Consider the following 27,239-nt stretch of genomic DNA (forward strand, 5'->3'; position numbering starts at 1 on the left):
CTGGATATGATCTTAACTCGGTTTTGTATGGCAACCCCCATAAATCTCAAGAAAGTAACACGATAATCTTCAATCTATGCATGATTTTATCTTGTTTTCAGACGGATTTAAACTACCCTGATTTGATCTGTTACTATTTCTTTCCAGCACACACCCGACTATAAATCATTGTGTTCCTTGAATTTATGGCATGTAGCAAGCTAACCATGTTATCCGGAGAGGGATTCAAATAAGCCCACAAAAATTGTTTGCCGATCCGGCCATGTATATTTTAATGGAATAAATACGTTTAAACCATATATCTTGAATTATTGCTGGGTGCCAACAACAACTTATTGATAACACAAAATTGCGCTAAATTAAATTTAAAAATCGTATTTGTGGTTTTAGTAATAAAATTGGTAATAAATGGTGAAACAACGTCTCATGTTTGCTATGTCAGCGTCGCGACATCTCTTATTCAAAAGCCTGGATACGCCTCGGATATATATATTTTGAAAATTCTCAGCATGAAAATGATTCATATCCTATTAATAACAGTAGATGGGAATTCCCAAGTAGATAATCGATAAGTATTCGTGAGAGTAAATGACCCGACACGTTGTCTATAAAGTATGTATGGTCAAATGAATAATATGTCTTAGAATTTGGATATCGTACTAATGAATCGTATCTTTTTTTTCTGAAAATGAACGGATTAACAAAAGTGTGAAATATTATGGATGAACATGTCTTGCTATCTATTAAAGGGAGATAACCTCACACTTCCTGGTGTTGTGACACCAAAGCGGCCAAAGTACGAGAATCCAGGAGGAAGCTTCAAGGATTATTTGCAACAGGTATTGAGAGTTGATATAAGGTTCAGATTGAATCCTAAGTATTGGAATGAGTAGTGAACATTGACAGGAATGTGTGGACGGGACATGGACTGAAAATTCTCGGGATTGTGTGCCACGGATTAATATCAGTATAGATCACATATACAATATGTCTTGAATACAGCTTACATCGTATATTTGCGTTATGTACTATTCCGAGAATTCTAATAAACTATTCGTGGGTTTTTTTAAACACAAAAGCTTCTTTAAGTTGACTCATGGACATGTAAGTCAACACGGACATGAGCCAAAACGGTCCTACGCCACAACGGCCCATTTCTCTGTTCAAAACGGACAAATATATTGGTCATGGACCTGGGATAGTGTAAAGTATGTCATAGACCTGGGGTAGTGTAAAGTAGGTCATTGGCCTGAGTGTAAAGCACTGCCCCCAGTCAATATGTTTCATCATAAATATGTCTTCCCATCTTTGGCTTTCTTATTTCATAAGCAACACAAAGATAATTGCTTGAAAATTTTAAAATTATAGATTTTGAGGTAATCCCCTGGCTTTGATTAAGTATTGAATATCTTTAAGAGAGGAAGCACTGTGTACTTGAATGTAAAAGGAGTACACCTGAACTGTTAAATCTGTACCTCTTGTGTCTGTGTTGGGACTATTCTTGTTTCTTGTTTACATAAATTTAAAAATATGGTAAAGGCACACAGGCCGCCCATAGGCAAGACAGAAAGCGTGGTCAAACCGCCATCTTCCTTTATTTCATACAACAACAACCCACCAAAAATCTAGGCAATTACTGTCCACTTTGACTTGTCCTCTGTTATCCAGGCGAAAACCACAAATTGGCAACTAAACTTCTTAACAGAATAAATGTCATCTTTGGTCAAAACCGATAACCAGGACAACTTATCAGTAACAGTTCCTTTCTCATTTTGAAATATGACTATTCAGTCACTGATATTCTCATGCTGACATTCAGGACATCTGATGAGTTGACACACCGGCCTGAAGATTCTCTGATCACCAACACCCACAGTGACTGAGCGAATCCTACCATCACTCCCAGGTTAAGTTTCAACTACTCTACCAACCAACCAAGAGGCTCTCACACTTTGAGGATCAAGGATAATTACAACGTCACCACAGTTTATGTCACTATGATCCTTTTGATCATGCTGCCATTACTGACGTAACTGAGGGTTAGGTAGATAGTCTTGAAGAAAATGTTTCCAGAAGTGTTCGGCAAGTATCTGACTGTGGTGCCATCTTCGAAGACTGATGATCTCATTTTCAAGCAATCTGTTCTAGTAGAAAAGAAAGGGGGTTTGAGGAATGTCACTCGTAATGGTGGCAAGTCTGCCATCTTAGGAACTGCTGGTTTGGCTCACCACTTCTGGCAGAAACCACACTTCCTTTGGTGACTGTGAACTGACTCACGTCCCCTTAGGATCCTAATAATTGCGTCTAATTTCTACAAATACATGCTCTGCACCACTGAGTAAGGTTCCTCGTCAAATATTTTCCGATTAGTAAGCGAGTAGTTGGGTGTCTGGGGTCTTTGACAATTGTATGTTTAACATCTCCTGGTGGGTACTCAGCTCTTCCCAGACATCCACCCACACGTCTCCATGGTCTTCATTGTAGATTGGGTCCAGTTATGCAAATTTAATGTTGGAAGGCAATTCCTCACCACTTTTAAGTGCTGCTATTTCACACGGGAAACTCTGCACTTGAACACTGTCACGTAACAGTTGCATTTCAGTGTCACCTGCATGGTTTTGTTGACAAGGTCATCCCAGCTGCTACATTTGGCAGGATCTACATCTCAGTTCAGCGCTATCCTCATCGACATCATGAGTCACTTTTTGAGGCCACTGATCTTGTGGCAGAGAGGAAAGGGGGACCAAGTCTTCATAGAGATTCCTCACAGAGGTCCTTCAGGGTTTTGCCTCTCGTCACATGTCGTCCCATAAGGCAGCACTCCCCACTGATAGATATCTGGGTCTCTATCCTCAACAAGGCCACGCCATAGGAATTGCAAGAGAGGCTTGTATTGTCCAACAACCTAACTTAGTAGAACATCCCTTTAATCATGTAATATCCCCAGAGAATCCCACAGGGTTTTTCCCAAATCTCAGTAATACTCAGTATACTATAAGAAAGGTCCTAGCTTGGGTCTTGGTAATATCTTTTTATGAAGATTCTGACCCCCGGATTCATATGAATAGTAAATACAAGTCTTGATTTATCATTGTGATGCACGAGTCGTCACTGTTTTCCGCCTTGTCTGTTGAGATGCCTCGTACTGAGCCTGCATCAACCATCTTGTGGTTTAGTTCGTTGTGTATCTGCCGATTCTGGATGACCCTGCAAGTGTTTCTCGGTTCGTTGAAGGTTTGGTAGTATGGAATCGAAACTGTGTGCCATCTTGCACAGGTGTAGCATGCCGCATCACCCCTTGGACATTGATCTCTCAGTTTCAGATTAAAGGACCGTAACAGCCTGCTGATCTTGTTTTGACCGGTTTACGTCCTTTGTGCTGTAAGGTAGGACATCCATCTGCCATAGTCTCTTCACATGCATGTGAAGGTCAGTGACTTGTTGTTCATGTGCAGTAAAAAAACAATGATGTTCTGTTGGGAGGGGCATGAGTGATGGTCCATCCTAGTCTAGTATGAACAGCCACTGGTGTTTTGCTGGAGGTCCAAACTGGATAGGCTGATCTGGTACAATTAGCTCAGATGTGTATACTCAGAAAGGGCAAGTTTACCAGAGGTCAAAGCTCTTATCACAGAGAATCGTAACTTTGGATTCTCTCTTGATGAAATGTATAAGTCAACTGATTGACCTTCACACATGTATGGCTCTCATCGAATTATGGTCAGAAGTATCTTGTCTGGTGTTGAAGAAAACCCAAGTTGCTCTACAACTGGTGACATGAGCATCAATCTCTGGGATCCATCATCCAGTATGGCGTGAGCTTCTTTGCTTCAGGCTGGTCCATGAAGTATTACTTCAACCACCTTCAGCATTGTGGAATATGGCCTTGAGGGGTGATCAATATCTTTTGCTCTTGGTGGTGGTTGGCATTGTGTAGAATCATAAGATGGAGTTCATTGTTTCTTTAAATTACAATCTTCCACCTTATGGTTACGTCATCATTTTTTACAGTGTCCTTTCAGCGATTCCATCATATCATCAAAAGTCATATTCTTGATTTCAAAACAAGCATTTAAGAAATGGTTTTCACTTCCACATTTCGGACAATATCCCTTGGGCTTCGCCTTTGGGTTGTCAGGTACAGCCCTGTATTTGGCATAGAAGGTAGCAGTGGCAACATTTCTTGTCCAGGTTGGAAAGTCAACTTTTGTCAGCTCTCTCGAACCAAAGTGAATAAGTTTTATGGGAACTGATTGCATGACTAGCTATTTGCTTTGCCTGTGACCTGACCTTCAGCCAGTCACTGAAATGTTTCAAGTTAGACTGGTATCAGAATCAAAGATTCCACACTTAATACAATGTTCAATGAAACTGTCCCTAAGACCTCTAAAACCATCTTTACTTCCTTCTCCCATTCATTTCTAAACATTGGCAGTGTTGGCCTGTAGTCCCCCACCAAACCTCCTCATTAACTTTTACCATAAACAAACAAAAAGTGGGGTGTGGGGAAATGTCCAGTATAAATATCAAGAGAACTATTTTTTCATAACGAAATACTAAATACCCTTATGGACCTTCTATTATAAGAAATACATATTCTTGTAGACCTTTTAATTTCAACAGTTATATGCTACTTACGTTTCAATGTATCTAATTTTACAGTTAAAAAAGGTGTTGAAATATGTTAATGTGTCAAATGTATTCAATATATCTTCACAAGCAACGCTTGTTGCATTAACATTCATTTATTATCATCATCAAGTTTTAGGTTTTACGTCAACTTCACAGTCCTGTATTTCGTCGACGGGGTAGGTGGGGTTGAATAAAAAATAATATGCTTATTTAATAGATATAAACCACCATACTTAATTGGGGGGGGGGGGGGGGAGTTCAATGTATTACATTACATTACATTACATTACATTACATTACATTATTGAGTATAGCAAAGATTTATAGGTATATATGTTGACTATAAATTATAAATGATGTATATATGTAAATACGGATATATCAAATATAATACTAGAACATATTAACAAAATTAAGCCCTAATATATAAGTAATGTATAGCTTTGTTAGATGTAAAGCATAGCAGGATATAGTAACAGTTAGGCTGTTTTTCAGTATGAGGGGCTTGCTAAATAAAGGAAAATTGAAGTGAAGCCCAGCCTCAACATTCATATATTTTTATGTTAACATGTTTTATAGCGCTTGTACAAGAAACATATTCTCCAGCAAAAGTAATTGAGCATTAAGAAATCTGACAGACACTTTTGACGTTCAATCCATAATCTGTAGGTTTGTTCATAGGGACAGGACGTCGATCTTTGTGAAACATTGTTTTCACACAACAGGCGATAATCCCTAAGCTTACTCTGCTCCATTCGGCTTATTCAAAAACAAATCCGCGAGTAGTTTCAGCTCTAGTGACCAACTGCGAGAGTAGGCTTCTTTCCCGGGAATACCTCTGCCCTCTGGCTTCAAACGACCGAAGCATTTATTTTGTAATCTAGGCTTACATACATTTACACACATGCACGCACACACGCACATAAATACACATACATAATTTACATACATTTAATCATACATACAGCCATACATACCATGTAACACACAGCCATATGTACATACTGAATAGGAAGCGTGTGTATTGATCTGTTGTCTTAATCACTGACCCATCAAGAGTGTCAGTCGGCATGTATCAAATCTTTATAACCGGTGAGATTTTGATATCTGTCACACCTGACTTATTTGTCTGAATGACACGTCTGAAAACAAGGGGTGAACCGTTACACAGTAACTCGGGGTAACGCTTTTCTGTGCTATAGAATCAAAGTACCGTGTGATGCATGTGTATGGAGTACATATATCTCACGATGATGTGTCATTCCTGAATAAGTACGATGTATGGCATTCCATCCGTCCTTCTGTCTGAGCTTTTGTACGGCCCATAACTTTTTAACCATGCACCCTAGCTTCACCAAACTTCCTACACCCATTTACCACAATGAGTACTTCTGCCTTTTTGCTAGTTTGAAGATTGTGAATTTTTTTAGTTTTGCCGTTTCCATGGACACATTAAGAAACTTAAACTTTTAGGGTGGGTGTTTTGTACGGCCTATATCTTTTTAACTATGCACCCTAGCTTCACCAAACTTTCTACACACATTAACCACAATGAGTACTTGTGCCTTTTGCTAGTTTGAAGATTGTGAATTTTTAAATTTTTGCCGTTTCCATGGAAACATTAGAAACTTAAACTTTTAGGGTGGGTGTTTTGTACGGCCTGTATCTTTTTAACCATGCACCCTTGCTTCACCAAACGTGCTAAACCCATTTACCACAATGAGTACTTGTGCCTTTTGTTAGTTTGAAGATTCTGAATTTTTTTATTTATGCCGTTTCCATGGAATCATGGTGAAACATAAATTTTGGGTAGAGTTTTTGTAAGATCCATGTTTACAATATTATGTATCCTCGCTTCAGCAAACTTGCTACACTATGATTGTTTTTTATCTTTTATAAGATTCTGAAAGTTTTCTCTTTTGCTGTTTTCATGGAAACATGATGGAATTTAGAAATTTTGATGACTGGTTTTGTATAGCTCATGGGGTTACAAAGGAAAGGGCAGTTCCTCTGACTTAGAGCAACAGGTATATTTAATTAATTAACAAACTATTTACTATGTGTTGTTGACCAGCGGGGATAACGGGGGTATGTGAGCTTTGCTCACTTCTTTCTTGTTTACTATTTATTCGTTATATGATATCAATAATTCATTTATGGGTACTAAAGAATGAATTTATATCACACATATGATTTTGTTTTATCATGAAATGTTTATTGATATGGCAAATCGGTTTTTAGATATCAATAACTGAATTTATTATCAAATGATGTACTTTATCATCTAAAAAATCAAATATAGTATTTTATCTATAGCCTTCGTCTCCATGAACTTTATACCCATTTTTTAATAATTCGTAAAGATAGGTACAGTATCATAACATTTGCATATATAGTCATTTTCAGATGATGTCTACATATATGTAAGGGCAAGCTTCTTCCTTTTGTTTAGTCAGCAGCTTTCCTTCTGGCTATGGATGTGGAATACAGGCTTTAGGGTTACATATGAATCTTGTTATCATTGTATTTTAATGCTATTTGAATGTTATTATTTACTATCGTGCTTACTTCATGTTTTAAATGAGACGTTTTATATTGATATGTCACCACAAATTACAATTATTGCTTGTAAGCTCAACACAATTGACAATTACTCTAAAAGATATGACTAGTAAATCATTAATGTACATTGAAAAATATATATTGTAAATGCCAGAATGATGTATCTAGGATCAAGTATAAGATATATGGACAGCAGCACTGGGAATTTATTCAACAAACCCGTGAAACAACACTGCTTTAGCTCAATGTTTACAACTCCTGGCGGCCATGCATTATGCAATGGCCATCTTACACACAACCCCGCGCTCACGTCTACGGGTCTTTTCCTGTAATTAGTAGAACCCTCTCCATCAAGTGTATCCTCCATGGTATAACCTACTCTCATTAATTAAATGCTGCCCTTTCCCAGCATCATGGCTATGGAGCTGAGACAAAGAGACCCAACCATCATAAAGTAATTAGGGTCCAATAAAAACAATGCTCCACCAAACCTCATAAACATGATCACTGAAAGTCGTACTACAGACATTTAATGTCAAATCACAAAAAAGCATTTGAATAGCAATAAAATTTAACAGGATCATATATTCTCTTAACACCATCGCAAAACATCATGTAGAAGCCACAACAGTACTCATATTTTCCAACAAAATCACATCTAAAAATGAGACATCAGCAAATACATATAATAAAATGTGTATTAACATTTTTCGTCAGGAAATCAAAAGGTTATCTCCTTGTTACCACCTCCAGGTTCAGCCAAACATGGGTCCACCTTTGGTAAAAAGTTTGTTCCCCCTCCAATGAGTGTGACACGCGTTGCACACGAGTGACGAACGGGGTGCACACCCGTGTTCAACGCTTTTCACACGGGTATCACACACAAGGCGGACGGGTTCCACACGAGTGACCAATGGGTTGCACACGGGTTGCGTAATGCGTTGCCCATGCGTGTAAGGCGAATGAACTTCTGGGCAGTAGTGTAGCTAAGGCATTTTACAAGTTTGGGAAACATTGGAGACATAAATTGCAAAACAATTTTGCGAGGGCACTAGTCCTAGCCAAGTGGGATCACTTTCCATATCTGTGCTTGTAGACCTCTTTTAAAAAAGTTAGTTTGAATTGTTACCTTGTTTCGTTTTGTCACTGTGTGTACATCTGACTGCACCTTGTAACGTTATGACCAATCTCATTAGTTCTTGCTACTGCTAAACAAAGATCTGAGGACATCCCATTACGGGTCACGTCAGACCGACCTTGCACAAACTTTGACCGACCAATGGAATGACCAATCAGAAGGCAGCTTTCTCTTGCTTTACGGTACTAATTTCAAATTGGCGACTACGCTTCGAAACATATTTAGACAAGTTCTCGATTAGAAATTTGAAACCTGAACAAAAGAACATTCTGGAATGGCTAATAGATGGGCTAGATTGTATGGATTCAGTCGTTAAACCCGTAACTATTGTTCGGAATAAAGTTTTCGAGGTTGCATGATTAGAAATAACATTCAGACTGTCACTTTCATAATCTGGTAAGCAACGCTCTGATTGGTCGGATGAAAGGTCATTCTGACGTGACCCCTAACTGGATGTCTTCAGATCTTTGTTTAGCGGTAGCGAGAACTAAAGTCTGATTTTAATGAGATTGCGTTATGACAGGACAGACTGTCAACAACGTCCGACAGTCTCAGAGACTAGGGTTAGAGTAGCTTCCCTTTGACAAAGGGCAGTTACTCTAGCCGACAGACCGATGGATTGCCACGAAAGGCAAGTAAAAACAATTGTGTAGGCAATTGTTGTTTTGTGTATATGTTGTATAAGTATCCTGTATTAATAATAAACAATATGCATTTAGCTCGCCAAGGCTCGCTAAATACAACGTTTATTCCTAATACAGGATATTTACCATCCCCAAACACACTCGCGTGATAACCTCTATTTATACACAATTTACAGAACTTACAAATCAGTAACACATATATTAAATGTCTCTTATCATAACTGAATATATCAGTTACACACTATATATAGTTAGAAGAATACTAGTAGCTGTATGGCATGATAAATTTATACTTATTATCTCTAAGAGTAGGAATATATATAAAATGCTATCACGTTGTGTTAAATTATAATACATAGGTAAATCATATAAATTCATTCTTAAGTGAGTGATAAAATAAAGGATTTATGCATATCCTGTGGGTGACACTGGGGTGTGTCTGTATACCCACATCATTGGCATTGGATTATGACATTCCTATAAAAAGTAAATATAACATAACTATCATCCCTGAATACATACATACATACATACGTCCATCCATCCATCCATCCATCCATCATGACCATGACCATGACCATTACCTTAAATTCTAGAAAACCAACTCCTAATTCAATCCTTACATTCAAAACTACCAATCAAATCATGCTCTCACACATACATACATGTTAAACACTTTATACTGATGAAATAGAAGATATCTTGGTTATTTGATATAATAGGTAAAAAGTTACAATACTTTACATTATTGATAACATATTTAATAGATACGTAAGAATTCTATTTAGGAAAAGATAATGTAAATAAGTAACCTGAGCTACATGTAGTCCATGTCTTGCCTGTGCATAGATATAATCAGAGTGAATAAAAAGTGTGCAAATGTTAGGGAAGAAAGCTGTAGTTAGATAATGTTAAAGCTATTGTATTGACAAGCTAGAGAGTTTGTGACAAAGGGACAAGAATAGACTAACCTGTCCGCCCTTTAATAAATGGACCATCCGCTTGGACTCTTAACCCAAGCATATACATTTTGTACTACAACTAATGAAGATATATACAACTTTTTGAAATTATTGAAACACTTATATTTTTTCTTTTAAATTCAACTATTAAAACCACTTGTCGTCCCACTCAATTTTTTTTATGTATACATGTATGATTTTGCACTTCAATTTTATTTGTAGATTAATTTAATGATAAACTAAAGACAAAAGAACTGACATGAATGTGACCCAAAAGAAATATAGGGGGAGCTCAGCGATTCTACAACATTAATGGGAATAGTACTTTTAGCTTTCGACTCGATAGTTATGTGGTTCACTATCATAATTAACAATATTTCTGACGTTAAATCTGTGGTGCGTTCTTCATGTTGTGAAGTGTTGATTCGAATAATAAAGTTTAACATAATAAAGTGGCAATTTTTGAACGTAAAGCAGATTATTTATGTGAAACAGATCCTGTCTTGCATGCCATCTTGTCAAATTTTTTCAGGGACGACAACAATCTTAGCTACTTAAGATTGGTCTGGACCAATTGTAAGTTTCAACTTGCTTACAATGATCTTAGCCTACAATCACTTTGTGCAAGTGGATGCCGACTGTAGCTGAAGCCTAAGATCGTGACCGTAAGGATTTTCAATAAGTAAATGTAGTGCTTAGATCGTACTGTGCTAGTGGACCCATATCTGTATGAACCTTGTCTTTTAGACACTGGTACTCCAATAAACACCGGGCCTCCGATCATATGACCTGTCTCAAAGTAGATGCCAGGGGATAACCGTTTTCTGCAAATATGTTTTGGTAATAACCAAAGTAAAGTTTCATTTATGAAAAGCTTGACTAGGTAGATTTGGTTTATTTTGAAATTGCTGCAGTGTAAGAGGAGATAATTATTATTTCTTTTTTATCTGTGCAATCAGGTGAAGCAGATGAGGTGAATGGGTCCAACAAATAGCTCCTTGTGCAGCAGCTCCATGGATCCAGCCGACACTGATACAGGCCCAGCAGAGCTGGATGCGCAGCTCCTTCACCGCAGACAATGCCTTGTGTCTGCCATCAAACATGCATCTGATTGCAGCAACCCTCTTATGGACCTTGTGTATTTGAAGTGCCCAGTAGCTATGAAGTATGCTGTCCTAAATGTTACAAAGATTTTGCAGGAAAACAATCAGGTTGGTGTTTGAATGTGTTTTTGAATTCTACCGTTCACTGACTTTTCAAAACATAATAGTTCCCATTTCAATTTGATCCCTAGCCGCACCCTAGAGCAAGTAAAGGGAAAAACATGATTGCAATTTATTTGCTAATGTAATTGTCCTATATATATTAAGTCAATTGGATTGTGGATTGTGATTGCAGTATCATCCTGCACAACCTGCAATATGTCACTGAATATTTGTTCAGATTTGCATGCCAGCCTGTGCATGATTTGTTGGCATCGACCCACTGCTCAGTGAGATATTTTGTGCTTCATGACAAAGTCTTTGGTGTTAATGGTGGTTGGGTATCGTCTTTGGAAACCAATGAACGGAAGTTTGACCTCCTTTCTTAATCATGAACTTGTATTCGGAAAAAAACAAGTGCCACCCCCTCTTAAAATTGGGAATTAACTGTAAATCAACCTGCACATTTGCCACAGTAGAATACTGTTTCTTGTCTGTAATTATAGCCCCAATCATATACTAAATGTATATTAATATAGTTCACCAATTAGTTGTGTCATTATGTTTTCTGAGATATTCACTGATTCGTTGTGTCATATGTCATCACCATGGGCGGGTGAATTTTTCCCTATAACAATAGGAAGCCCCCAATAAACTATGCAGACAGGGCACCAGCTCAATCATTGAAACTGCTGCGTGTCCAACACTGGGAACCCATTTTAACCCCATTAAGGGGAATCTCGGCAGAATTTTTCATTTGGGGGATGATTTAGCCTGTTGTTTTTTATCGTCTGTTTTACACTATTTTTTTTTTCAAATTTAATTTGGTAAAGCATTTGTGATTAAGTATGTCCTAAAGTATTAAAATCTGCAAAGTTGCTGTGTTGTCTTACTTTTCCTTTAACAGATGGTACTTGTTGTTACCCTGCCTGGTGCTGGGGATTAAGAGGAAACAAAGACTGATCAGCTTGGAGTCAGTATACTGGGTCTGAGTGGGCTAGCAGTATAAAGCTGGCAATAGTCGAGACTAGTACAGGCACACGTGCAAGAATGTTGTTATGTCAGTGCAATAATCTTGAATGCGATGTTATACCCACTTTCACCTCACCATAAAGACACAGCTGCTCATATTCATACAAGGCATTAAATAAGCAGATGTACATATTGTGGCAACTGGTTTGACTGCCAACACGTTTGTTACATTTTATGCATACCATATATATATATACATTTCAGACAATACAAAATCTAAAGAACATCCCAGTGGCACTTAACATTTTGGAGAAGTATGGCCGCCATCTCCTTAAACCGAAGTCCCTTAGGAACGAACTGTGGAGATATGTCAAATTCTCTAACCCCATATTCAAAGACCGTGTTGACGCTCTCAGGGTGAGTATTTAAAAATATCTGCTGGTAGGAGTTTGTGTTCAGTCAGTCTGCAGCCAAGAATCATAGACTCAAAGTCAAATTGTCCAAGATTTGAAGTAATATATCAAACCAAAACTGAATTATTAGCTCACCGGGTCCGAAGGTCCAAAGTGAGCTTATGCCATACCGTGGCATCCGTTGTCAGTACCTCGTTCGTACGTCAACAATTTTTTCAAACAACTTCTTTTTCTGAACCACTAATTGGAAATTGATGAAATTTGACTGGAAGCATCCCTAGGTGGTGGGGATTCAAAATTGTACAAATGGTGGGGCTGACCCCCTAGGACCTAAGGGGGGCCAAATGGGGGGAATTTGGCTATATATAGAATACTAAACGAGCTCCTGTGTAATACCAATTTTATGAAACGAGTGAATAGTTCTGGTATCTGATGAGCGAAAGTGTGTCAGATACCACAACTATTAACTAGTTTCATAGTTTCATGGTTTTACATGGGAGCGAGTTTAATATTTTATTTATTACTTGCCATTTATAACGTTTTTACAATTATACTGTTGAGTGTGAATAGGCTGACACCTACACGATCCACGGCATAATCTAATTGAGTTTTAACAGAATAATACTTCAAACACGTCAAAAGTTGAAATGTATGAATTTAATACCATACAACAGTCCACCTTTAGAATTCAGGTGTCCATTCAACAAAATTATCGTAGCGCTAAGGTTATCGCAACTCACATACTTTAACTTGACTAACGACTGTTGTTGCGCAACAATATGGACACCTTGTGGAATGGGCCTTGCACCTCAAAGTTTACAATCACATCACAATACCCCATGACGTAATTTGTTGAATTTTGTTGCACGATCCATCGGCGAAACAATGCCATGTGACGTCAGAAAAGCAACAAGGTTGCTTGGGTCATCGAGCATGCATAAGCTCCTTTCAGTGATCTATCATCTCCACATGCAATGTCGTTGAATAAGCCAAGGGATGTTGAGAGCTTTCAATATTTGTTCGTGAAACGTGTTCCGAGACTTACATAAGGATGTGTTTTGGTAAAACACAATGTGTAATACAGCTGCATGTTTATTAAACGGGTGATCTCTTTACGGGCAAGTAATAAATTGCTTTAAGCGACTTCCTCTCTGGAATTAAGAGATAGATATCAACCATATTAGGTTGGAAGCATTCTCCGGTGGTGAGGATTCAAAATTGTACAAATGGAGGGGCTGACCCCTAGGGGTAATTAGGCTATATTGCTTTAAGCGACCTCTTCTCCGGATCTAAGAAATAGATATCAACCATATTTGTTTGGAAGCATTCTCCAATGGTGGGGATTCAAATTGGAGAAATGGAGGGGCTGAACCTGGAGTCCAGGCTTGCCCCTGGAAATTTAGATCCTGGATCATAACATGGAAACGGTTCAGATCTTTACGTTACATTTGTATCTAGAGAAGTACACATTCATGCTGTCAGATTTGCCATCCACCTTTTTTAAATGCTGAGAGTCAAAATTACAAAATATTAGCAGTATTATATACATGTACAATGCAAATGTATATTTTGTCATGATTGCGTAAATATCCAGGTGAGCGATGCAGACCTATGGGCCTCTAATTCCCTTTTTGCCGTAGGAAGTGCAATACTTAGGTCCGAAGTGAATGAGAGTAGTTCTGGATCATTCTATAAGCCATGATGTCACTGCTTTGTAACAGTGAATGAAGCTCCCCAACTAACCCAACCAGACCCTACCAGACCACTGTAAAAAATTAACCATCCCTGACTTAGCTGGTTACAAATACCTATAATATGTTCCTTTCCTAATGGCTACCATGACGTCACAATCAAATGGCATCACTAATGGCTCTGCTACTGAAGCTGTTAGCAGTACTTTATACACTTAAGACACGGCTTATTACTGTCTACAAACTGAAAGAGTTGGAAGAATGAGGTTGGATGATAAATAAAATCTCACCCAAGTGTCTTTTGATATCAAATATATCAACACTTAATATCAAACGACACTGGGGTGAGTTTCTCTATATAATTCCTGCGAATACAAAATTTCCATTACATCATTGCCACAAATCCTGTATTTTGGCAGTCATCAAACTATAAACATCTTGTGCAAGTAATAGTCTCTTTCTGCCCACGCCTCTTGTACATGCCCAAGGCAGGGAACCTCACTTCTTTCCTGTGCTTACCCCCCATGTGATATTGCTGGAATATTGCTAAAAGCGGCATAAACCATACTCGTGTAGCGGCCATAAAATTTCCAAGTCCCATGATGGGATTTGAACCTAGAATCTTCTTATCCGAGGTCGGACGCCTTGTCCACATGACCAAAGAAGTTAACCCCCTCTGGAAGCATCAAGAATTGGAGAAATGACAGGAAGGTACCACTTCCAAAAATGAAATGACAAACATACCAAAATTACAATGGCCATTTCCTGAACCCTCCGAGTGTGTATGAAGATTTCCATGACCAGTCAAAAACTTCTAATAGGAGATTGTTGATGCAGATGTTATAAAGTATGGGAGAATGTTAAGTCATTCTGCTTCAAGAGGAATATTCCTGGAGAGACACCAGTTACCATCCGTATGGATGGGGTTGGTCTTCCAGATAGCATTGTTAAATGCACGGATGAGAAACTCACCATGTGGATGTCCAGCTAATTCACTTGGATTGATACAGAGACAATATTTCCCACCCAAGTTTGGACTAAGGCAGTGTCGGAACTTAGCAGGAGGGTTTATAGCACAACAGGTCACAACTTGTCCTTTATTTGAGGGCTAACTCAACATTGCATATCCATTTCCAAGCAACGTAAAGGAGGCTACAGAGGAGATAGTCGATATTGACTCTCTAGGAAACCAATCAACATGGCTATGTCTATTGACTTCAATGTTTGCTTACTGAAGACTTATCTAATGCCTACACAAGGACCGATGGGAGGGGACAATGAGCAACATTCGTCAGAAATCGAAAATATTTCACGTCTGCCCATTGTATATTTGTGGCCGTTCTGAAAGATAGAGGTCAAGAGATCATGATGAAATTGAAATGATGAAAGTATTTATGGGCATAACATTTCACAGAGAGCAAAGTGTTTATGCACTGGTGAAGTGAAGCATTCACCAGCGAAACTATACTGACCAATGAGAAACATGCTTCCAAGTCTCATGTGCTATATCATCTATTCTTGAGACAGTAATATGTGATAGCTGATTGGTTGTTATGCCTGAACAAGATATGCACTTGTTGATAGAGCTGAACGTTTCTCAACAAGAAATACTGGTTATGTCCACTGAATTTCCAGAGGGAATCAGTAGGGAAACTTCACACTTCCAGTTTCTTGTGACTGGTCACTTGAATTCATCAAATTTGATCACATCAAACTAGTTTGTCTCTATGGATACACTGACTTTTCTGTCAGACTGATCAGTACAAGAATCAGCTTATCCAAAACACGACTTATTCAACTACTATTGCATGTTGTTTCCTCGATCATCCGACCAAATCAGAAATCAAGCCAGCAAAAGATATTCTCGGTGCTTGATTCAAGTTTCAGGGGGATCCTGAAAACTGGAAGATCATTTTGTCAATACACAATGGATGGTTACCAATGTGGCAGATAGGCTTAACCACAATCTACAATGGTGAGTATTTTTGCTAGGGAGTCTGACGAGTCAAGACATGATTTACAAGAGAAGATTTTAGCTTTGCCACATATGAGGGCTGGTAACAAAATTCTAAGCCTGACTAACTTTTATCTATGGGCCATAAAAAAGTGACCTAGTCTGACAGGCTCATGGCGACAGGTCGCACATAATAATCTCCTGAGCAAAGTCCATCCAAACCATAACTAAAATGGCCATTCTAAGAAAAAGCCAAAGAGGTAAAGGTGAGACTGAATCTCAGCAAGCTGCTCAGCAAGTTAATTCAGTGGATCAAACACCAACTAAGTCAAAATCGTCGACTGATAGCGACACTACCCTGACACTGGAGAATCCAGCGACAGCCATGTTGGTGAGCATGTTCGATGACATGAAAACTTTGATTAAAGATTCTCTCAAAAAGCAAACAGATGAAATGACGTACAAAATTGATAAAGTAAACAATGAAGTTACCAAATTACAGTCTAAAACAGAAGATATTCTGCGGTCAGTCGAGTTCAACTCCGAACAGATAAACGTAAACAAGTCTGAGATTCAAATGTTGAGGGACGAAATGGCTGAACTATGTAAAGACACAGAAGCGAAATTATTGACACAAGCACTTTATTTTTGAAAGAGCAATTTACTGATCTATGGCATACAAGATGAATTAGACCCAGAAACATAGTGCAGAAAACTTTTCACTGACCTGGGCTTGCAACGCGCTGACGAAATTAACTTTGTCAACATCCATAGACTACCGTGCCAGAGTACAAATCCCTTTACAGCTCTTTCATCAAAACCCATCAGGATAAAATTTGTCAATATGAAGGACAGGCAACTAATCTTGGATGCAAGTTTCCGAAAAAACGCTGTCCTGCGTGAGAGACATGTCTCAATCCGCACGGACCTTCCTGTACCATTGAAAAAACTCTGTGGTAAACTAGCGAGTAAGGCCTGCGAGCTTCGCAAAAAACACCAAGCCCAGACATGGATTCAGGAAAAAGGGCTAGATATCACCCTCCAGTACAGGAAGAATGCAGACCGACCGTGGCTACATATCAGTCTCGACGAGGATATTAACAACTCTAGGCTGTAGTAAACAACGATGGCTTCACCAATGCTGAGTGCTTGGCTTTGTGATAGTATGCATTAATGCAAAGTACGATGCAATTATGTCTTAAATGTATCCATACAGTGCAACATGGATGATGTGCGGTGAAGTCTTCATCTATTGTGACTTTGAGCAGTTTATGATAGAATGGCGTTCAGTGACACTCGTATTACCACTTTGATTTGAAGTTTGTTTTCGTTGCTATTTATAGAATCATGTGAATGTCATGTGACTAAATGTTTTCATAAATTACCAGTTTATCAAGAACCTAGCGCACATGAAACTTACATGTCCATGTTGTGAGATTATGTATCTCTCTTGAATCTTAACATCGACTGAAAAAGGTGTATGTCAGGTAGAAACAGTGTTATTGAATTTTGACGTATAGCGCTATAATTATCTATGACGTGTACCGGTACTACAGAACACGTGATTTGTACACTCCGCAAGGAACAGTGGGGCATAATGCTGGCAAGTGAGTAGCGGTATCTTACTACCTGTATTGGTGTATTTTCAAATAGGTTTCGATAATTGTTTGACTGATGATAATATCTGAGAACTATGTATGATTTATGATGCCATTAGAAACATATTCTTGTGTTGATGTGTTATTCTCTCACATCACCATGTTCACACATGAGTTTCTTCCCTTCCTTGGCCTAGTTTGAGGACACGTCAGTTGATGGCTATGTGAACATAACCAATTGTGGCCATGGTAATACTGTTTGATTCATAATACCCATGATGGATATAGCTTATGGAAACGCTACCCTATCTACTTTGTTTTAATTATCATTGTATGTTTTCATACAATCTGTTTTTCCCACAAAGTTTAAAAACATTCAATTCAGTAGGTGATGAACCAATGTATGATATAAATAACCACCTTGACAACAATATGAATCTGTTTAGTTTGGAAAACACTGAATATGGGTGACAAAATAAGAATAGTATCAGCAAACTGCAGGGGCCCGCAGATAAAAGGAAACGTAAAGAAGTAATGAACCTATGGCGAAAGAAGAAATTTTCTATAATATGTCTACAAGACATTCATATTTCTAAAGAAGACGAAACATTAATGAGAAACGAATGGGGACTTCAAAGTATAATAGCGCCTTACAAATCAAATGCAAGAGGAGTTGCCATTTTGTTTTGTAATACTTTAGAAATAAAAATCCATAGATTTAAACAAGATATTAATGGAAACTATATAATAGCAGATATCACAATAGAGGGCATAGGGTTAACTCTGATTAATATTTATGGGCCAGATCAAGATGAACCTGCTTTTTACAATACTTTGTTCAATAATATTGACGAATTTGAAAACGAATTAATGGTTATATGCAGAGACTGAAACTGGGTTCTCAATCCAGATGTCGATTTGGAAAATTATAAGCATATCAACAAGCCCAAAGCAAGAAAGTTAGTGCTTGAAAAAAAGGAAAACTTTGATCTATAAATTGATGTTTGGAGAGAAAAAAAACTAGATGCAAAGAATACACATGGTGGAAGAAAAAGACTAAACAACAAGCTAAACTTGACTTCCTTTTGGTCGCACAAGACATTGCAAATATAACTACTGATTCTACAATTATACCAGGAAACAAATCTGATCACTCTGCAATAACATTGACTTTTTCAAATACACTTAGCAAAGAAAGAGGTAGGGGCTACTGGAAGTTGAATACACCTTTACTGTTTATCTTTACTATATCCAAATAGTGAAAGATACACTAGAAGAAACAAAGCTAGAATATTCAAACAGTGAATATTCCAAAGATTAAGCAAGAAAAACTGAAGATCTAAACTTAAAACTAAAAATCAGTGATACTCTTTTTAAAAATCATTTTTGATGAAAGTGAGAGGCAAAACAATATCTTTTTCCACTTATTTAAAGAAAACCAAAAATGAAGAAAGTAAAAACTTACAGGAAAAAATAAAGCAAATAGAAGAGGAAATTAGGGGAAATTTTCAGAATATAAGTGAATCAAAGCTGTCAGACTTGTCTGATTATAAAGTACTTTATGAAAAATTAAAAGAAGAAGAATCAATGGGAATACAAATAGAGAACCAGAAGGAAGGAAGGAGAAAAACCATCAAAATATTTTTGTCATCTTGAAAACAGGAACTATACCAGTAAACTAATTAACAGTATTATAACTGAAAAAGGGGAGTTAGTAACCGATGGACAATCCATCTAAACTAAACAAAGAAATTTTTATGAGAAACTATATTCTTCAAGTGGAGAAATAACTAATGAATCCAAAAATTTATTACACAAACTTAACACACCAAAACTAAGTAAATCATAGTTTGATTATTTAGAAGACACGATTAACATGAATGAAATAACATAGGCCGTAAAATCTATGAAAAATAACAGAAGCCAAGGTATTGATGGATTCCCTGTAGAGCTTTTCAAATCTTTCATGAAAGATCTTGGAATATGGGTATACAGATACATTACAGAAACATTTAGAAATAACACTTTAAGTCTAACAATGAATAGAGGCGTCATTACCTGTATACCCAAAGGCACTAAAGATAAACAACTACTCAAAAACTGGCAACCATTTTCTCTCTTAAATTCATTGTATAAAATTTTGTGTACATGTTTAGCAAACAGAATTAAAACAAGCCTTTATACTCTTGTACACGAAAACCAAACTGGCTTTATCCCTGGAAGATGAATTAGCGAAAACATACGAATACTATGTGATATTTTGTTTGAAACAAAATTACAAAATAAGCCTGGTTTACTATTACTTATAGACTTTGAAAAAGCTTTTGATACTGTTTCAAAACAATTTACCATGTTGACACTGGAAAAGTTTGGCTTTGGACCTAATATAAGAAAATGGATATACATACTTATAAATAAAGCTTCATCTTGCATCATATACAAAATGGACACCTATCTACATTCTTCTGTAACGAAAGGGGATGTAGACAAAGAGCCCCATTGTCTCCATATCTATTCCTGCTCGTTGCTGAAATGTTGGGAATAATAATTCGTGATAATAATGCAATAAAAGGTATCAAACTGAATAATGTGGAACATAAACTTGGACAATATGCTGATGATATTGAAATATTTCTAGATGGGACTGACGAAAGTACAGCGATTGACACCCTAAATGGTTTTTATAAAATGTCAGGATTAAAAATTAATATTGATAAAACAAAAGCAATATGGATAGGCTCAATGACAGGCTGTGACATCAAATTATGTCTGGATCTGAAACTAGACTGGCACAGTGGGGACCTTGAAATATTGGGAATAAAGCTTAATTCGAAATTACATAATCTGTTTGTAATCAATACAAAGAAAAGAATTGAAATTATTACTAAAATTTTAGGGAATTGGAGAAAAAGAAATTTAAAATTGATAGGTAAAATTACTGTTGTCAAAACCTTGGCCCTGTCAACCTTAGTACATATATTTTCCTCTCTTCCAAACCCTCTGTAATGTACAAGCCTTTTGTATATTTCGGTCAGTATACAGTGAGATACAGCATCCAACCATAAAGATGTACTTTATTGCTACATGAATTAACGTATATCACCACTGATCTTACTGACTGTTTGTTTAATGTGCAAAAACAAAATGTGAACACTTTCTAAATCACCTGTTTTGATTTGGCAACGTGATAGTTCGTGTGACGTCACCTATATTTGTGTCTGTTCCACGAAACTACTTCTTGTAGCATAATGGCTTAAATCTGCCTTCTATGGCTACAAAATTGCATCTAGTCCATCTAAATGCATTGTATATTATAGTACTACATAGCCGTGACACGAAGTAAAATAACTTCTGTCACTGATGGAATGCAATTTCCCCACGTTCCACCGACTGTATTCTCGTGCGAGAGACTACTTCCAGTATGACGTCACTTTGTTGACAGTTTTATCAGTTGTAAAAATTCTGAGGCGAGAGAGAGATTGCCGGTTCGATCTGAGAGATGTGAGTTGTCATTCACATATTTTATATTTCTTGTATATTTTCATAACAGAATGAAATACTGAAAAGAATAATTCTATTCTTGTAATGTAATAAATGTTATTGTGTATTTCTTAATTGTGAAATTGTTCTTGATAAGTTAAATAATTAAAACTGTGTGGTTGGTGGTATTGGGAGTGATCCACGATTCGCTACCCAAAGCTCTACCCCAATACCCACCCCCTGAACCGTTACACCCTCCTAGTGAATTTATTGATGAACTAAAACAAAATATTGTACAGATTCATCTGGAATGATGAAAGGGACAAAATAAAACGAACAACTTCAATTAGAAAATATGACAAAGGCGGACTAAGAATGATAGAGGTAAGGTCCTTTATAATTTCTCTAAAACTGTCAGTTCTCAAAAATCATCTCCAAAACAAAAACTGTAATAACCCTAGCATCTTTCCACCTAAAAACATATTCCTACGTGGGGCCAATATTAAAAGCTGTATACACTTAGCTAACCCTTACTGGAGAGATGTTTTGGCTGCTTGGGGAACACTGTATAGAAGACACAAAACTAACTCCACAAACATTGAAGAAGTACTATCAGAACCTCTTTGGTGTAACTATCGTTATAAGAAATTGGTTTTTAAAGGAAATTTACACTATTAGATATCTCTGTAATGAAGATGATATAATGCCCTTTAATGAACTTAAAAGAAAATACCAAATTAAAGGCACAATTATTTACTATTACCAAGTTCTATTAAACATACCAAAATCCTGGAAAGATACAATTAGAAATAATCAACATTTAAATACAACTTTGATGGACTTACTTGTAGCGCCTAAAGTCTCCAGATATATACTTAGATATATCATGGAAAGATGTTTTTATCAGATACAGAAAATGTACAAAAGATGTAAAGATTACTTGATTTTCAATATAAATTTATTTATCGCATCATCTTTACAAAGAAAGAATTGTTTAAAATGAAAATTCTTGATGATGATCTGTGCTCATTTTGTGAAACTAATACTGAATCCTTACTTCATGTATATTGGGATTGTAAGCATGTTAAAGAGTTTGGGGCTAAAGTTGAAAGTTTTCTGAATGCAAAATGTTCAAAACAATTTACATTTACAAAATGCTCTGTTTTACTTTGGTACAACTCTAACATTCTGTTAAATCACATCATACTGGCATGCAAAAAATATATACATGTATCAAGTATTAAGAAAAACAAATTGCCACTTGAAAAGTTTCTGAAGACATTAATCGATATATTTAGGATAGAAATCAATTGCTCACAAAAACAATACAATAAGACAGTTTGACAGAAAATGGAAAATTTGGCAAATGATTTGTCTAGTTGATATGTATCTATTTTTTTTTTAACATGAGCAATTTCCATTAATGTCCTGTAAGGATTTAGCTTCACACTTAGTTAGTAAACATGGCAAATGTAGCCTGCCTGTTTCACCATTTGTAAACATTGTTGGACACCTGTAGCCAACTTAAATTTGCTGTCTGCTGTATAGGTACGAGGGGCGTCCAATAAATTTTGCAACTTGGGCATTTGTGTTAACACAAACAATGTCAAGTTTTGGCAGGTGTGTCACTAGTCATAACATCAGGTTGACATGTGTCATAACAAGTTCCAGACACAACAATAAGTTAGATGTGATGGCTTCATTCACCTACGGGTGGTCACAATCATGGATTCTCTCAAACATGAACAACCGCACTGTAATAAAGTTCCTCACCAAGGAGGGATGCAAAACAAAAGAAATCCATGATCGCATGTGTATAGTGATGGGTAAGGATGATCCTGACTATTCCACAGTTTGCCGTTGGTCTCTACAGTTTAAAAGGGGTAGGGAGTCCATAGACAATGACCCAAAGTCAGGCAGGCCTTCAGATGCCACCCAACCAGAAACCATTGCTGCTATAGAAAGAAGAATTTTGTCTGACCGACGAGTGAAAGTATCTGAACTTTCTAGGGAATTCCAACTATCAGTTGGAACTGTTGTAACAATTATTCATGAGCATCTAGGTATGTCCAAGGTATCTGCAAGATTGGTACCTCGAAACCTAAGAGCTCAAGATTGCCATCAGAGAACTGAAAGTTGTTGAGACCTCCTGGATCTCTATACTGCTGATGAAGCCAGATTTCTTTCTCATCTAGTGACAGGTGATGAAACATGGACCTACCACTGGGACCCAGAAACTAAATTTGAATCCATGCAATGGAAGCTCACCAATTCTCTGCCTCTGAGGAAATTTCGCACTCAACCATCGGCTGGCAAGGTAATGGCCACCATATTTCGGGATGCAAGAGGCATATTACTGATTGATAACATGCCACCAAAAACTACAATCAATGGACAGTATTATGCTAATGTAATGAAAGAATTCCAAAAATCTATTCGCCAGAAACGCCACGGTATTATTAACACGTGGTATTCTACTTTTGCATGACAACGCTCCGGTTGACAAGTCGAGAATTGCACAGGCCGCCATATGTGAATGTGGATTCGAACAGTTAAATCACCCACCCTACAGCCCAGACTTAGCCTCCAGTGACTATTTCCAAATGAAATCTGCCCTACGTGGAAGAGGCTTCCAGGATGACAAGGACAACAAGGGCCAATCTGCAGATTTTGATAAAAGTGGTATTAAAAGCTTGAATGACAAATGGAATAAGTGTATTGAGGTGAATGGAGATTATTTTGAAAAATAAAAGTGCAAAAGATATTCTGTGACTTGGTCTTTTATTGAACGCCCCTCGTATGTAACCTACACCTAAAGTATACCACATGACATGCTACTCAATGTATAACCCTGTAATATCATATACTAAATTGAATAAAAAAGTGACCTAGTCAATGTAGTACATTGGTCTGTTGAGGCTGTTTGTATATCAGTGACAGCCAGTTGTACGAGATAGTGGTCCAAATGGACACACAAAAGGAAAAGAACAAGTACCGAGCAGTCATCAAGTTTGTTACTTTAGAAAAGTATTCCCCAAGAAATTCATGACCCCCTGTCACAAGAGTATGGGGATAAGTGCCCTAGCTAATCCACTGTTAAACATTGGGCAGCTTTGTTTAAGTTTGCATCAATAACATAACATAGAAATCTGAAATTGAACATTTATTAAAAACTTGGCATGTAAAATGGGGGCTGATTCGGTTGCATAATGATTGGAATGACCTGGACGAGGTATCTGCAATATCCTGAGGTCGTAGACGCGGACATAGATGAAGGTAATGTCCTGGGGTTGTACGACCCGGACAGAATGGGGTGTAGTGTCCTGAGGTCGTAATGACCCAGACTATGCTGTAGGTATTGCCCTTGGGTTGTTATGTGTAACCCGGGACTTAATGAATTGAGGGGTAAAAAACCCAACCCAAGCCTGAGTGCAACCCCGGTTCAGCCCCAAGGTGATGATGGGGATGGAGGGTGGGAATTGCTGACCGGACGAAGACAAAGGAGGAAGATGCTCGTCCATGACATGGTTAATATGTGTGTTGTGACGTAGAAAGCTACACATGCGCAGAAGCGCAACAGTTTTTATATATGGCATGTACAGGGTAAACATAAAGGAACTGGAAACATGGCATGAGTACGATTGTTGAGCACAAGGTTTATGTACAGCATGTACACACAAAGGAATTAGAACATGGCATGAGTATGGTTGTTGAGCACAAGGTTTATGTACAGCATGTACACACAAAGGAATTAGAACATGGCATGAGTATGGTTGTTTGGCAAAAACTAAAATACAAATTCTCATGAACAAACCTTGATGAAGACCCAAGGTCTGGATGTCCCTCCACTTCCAAAAATGAAGATTCAATCAAGGAGCTAGAAAACGTTGACCGTCAGATAGAAGTATTACCATTGCTGAACCTGAGGAAAACACAGGTCTAAGCAATGGAACACATTTACAGATGAAATCTGCTCGTTGGGTGCCAAAGTTTCTGAAGTTTTATCTTAAGGAAAAGAAGGATTTTGTCAAATTAAAAAAGAAATTAGTAACGGGTGATGAAATATGGTTATGCCACTATCATCCCAAATCAAAACGTCAATACAATTTCACTTCTCCAGCACCAAAGAAATTGAAGTCTTAAAGATGAGTGAAGAGAGTTATGGTCACTGTATTGTGGGATGCAAAGGGTGTGATCCTTGTTGATTACAATAGAAAGTCAAAAGACGATTACTGATGCCTACTATGCTGATTTGCTTCATCGTCTGAGAGATTCGATCAAAGAAAACAGCAAGGAATGTTGACTGCTGGAGTTCTACTACTTCATGACATTACCTTTTCTCACACCTCGCAACTTGCAAAGGCTGCTGTGTGACAATGTGGGTTTCTCACCAGACCTGGCACCAAGTGCTTTCCACCTGTTTCCTAAACTGAAAGAACTCCTTAAAGGAAAGTGCTATAATGAACAATGACCTCAAAGCTGCCATGAATGGGTTTTTCAGGGTGGCTTCAGAAAACTTCTTCCTGACTGGAATGGAATGGCTTCACTATCGATATGAGAAGTGTATTGAAAAGCAGGGAGATTATGTTGAAAATTAAAATTTAAAACACTTTCACAATTGTTGGTTTTATTTGTTAGGCTTAGAACTTTTTGACCAGTCCTCGTATAGGTGTGAATGAACTCAGTATGGTGGGACCCATCTCACCTTCACTTGTACACCACATATCAAAAACAAGCTTCTAGTATACACCAGTCCGGTACAGGACCCCCAAACATTTCAACTCTATGTATTGCCCATGGTTTTGGAAGGGGATATTTGTGTGTAACTTCCCTCCATGGTCTCTTCTAAAGAGAGTTGTAAGGACAAAAGAAGATGTGGACTGCACAATCCCTCTGCGGTACCAGTGTGACCAGCTAGGACATGGTTTCCCAGACCGTTTCCGCTACTCCTGGACAAACCTCTCAAACTACCAGAATGTCGAGATCTTCTCCACCAGCCCAGATCAGACATTCTACACACGTTCCATCTTCATGCCTGGAAGTTATCACTCAGAAGATGCAAGATTCTTCGTAATCCAAATCTGTCTCAGCAGAAGTGGTGCAATGTTGGATAACATTTCCGTCTGCCATTTACAACAACCTTTGGAACAAGTTCTGTGAACAGACTTGACATCATTCCTTGGAGGGTGTTAAAATGAGTTGTTGGCACATACGGAAAAAGACTTTTGTAATGGGTATGACTACAGCAGCTAGAGTCCCAGGACTCCATGCCCTCATTTTCTGAAGCCTCACACTAATCCACAGCTCTGGGAAAGTGGGGATACAGACATTACTTGAGCTCTGCACTCAGTACAGGCTTGGAACTATTAGATTGTCATCTCTGTCCAGTTCATGTGCCTCAATTTTACCAGGCAGTGACACAGACAAATAGGAGGCACAGGAGACATCTTGGGCGACAATTTTTTTATTTCTTGGTTTACGGATTTCAAATTCATTTCAAAAGCGAGGCAGGCCAATTTAAAAAAAAAAGCCTCTCACATTTTTTAACTTGAATTTTATCCTAAAAAGTTAGGTAGGTATGGAAAAAAATATCCTGGAGTAACAAAAGTAAAATAAATCAATTTTTCAAGAACCTTTTATTATATCCCTAGCACTTGGCAATATAAAAATATTCATGTCATGGGTGGAAATGCTTGAAAGACGCTGCTATTTTGGCAGCATGGGCAACGTCTAACTCTTTCAGCACCAGCCAACCAAAGATTACTGCTGTGACACCAAGTTCCCAGAGACTCTTTTGTGATAGATGAAGCCAACATTTATCAAGGAAATTATCTGCTTGTAAAACATCTTTGCTACTACATGTTCGGCCATACACTATTTGAAAGGTCTAATGAATCCTATTGTTTATAAATATGAAAGTTATGTGTATTACATTATTTAAATAATTCATTAACATCTTAATAAAGTTCATTTTAAATAAAAATAATGTAA

The 27,239-nt window shown here is 37.6% G+C and overlaps 1 protein-coding gene across 2 annotated transcripts in view; it reads left to right on the top strand.

Annotated features, from left to right (window-relative positions):
* The first annotated feature begins 646 nt into the window (after positions 1-646).
* The window catches only part of LOC124148417 (E3 ubiquitin-protein ligase RNF31-like), a 265,524-nt gene continuing 238,931 nt past the window's right edge, over positions 647-27,239 (top strand). Inside the window, exons 1-4 of one of the 2 annotated variants that reach the window (XM_048398840.1) lie at positions 647-839; positions 10,471-10,603; positions 10,898-11,149; positions 12,377-12,529. In XM_048398840.1, the coding sequence (XP_048254797.1) occupies positions 10,916-11,149; positions 12,377-12,529 (387 nt within the window). In that variant the 5' untranslated portion in view covers positions 647-839; positions 10,471-10,603; positions 10,898-10,915. The remainder of the gene's footprint in view (positions 840-10,470; positions 10,604-10,897; positions 11,150-12,376; positions 12,530-27,239) is intronic. The other variant, XM_046519497.2, reaches the window with a different exon arrangement.

Source organism: Haliotis rufescens, unplaced genomic scaffold, assembly GCF_023055435.1.
Source record: "Haliotis rufescens isolate VD_foot unplaced genomic scaffold, xgHalRufe1.0.p SCAF_19, whole genome shotgun sequence".
Classification (NCBI taxonomy): domain Eukaryota; kingdom Metazoa; phylum Mollusca; class Gastropoda; order Lepetellida; family Haliotidae; genus Haliotis; species Haliotis rufescens.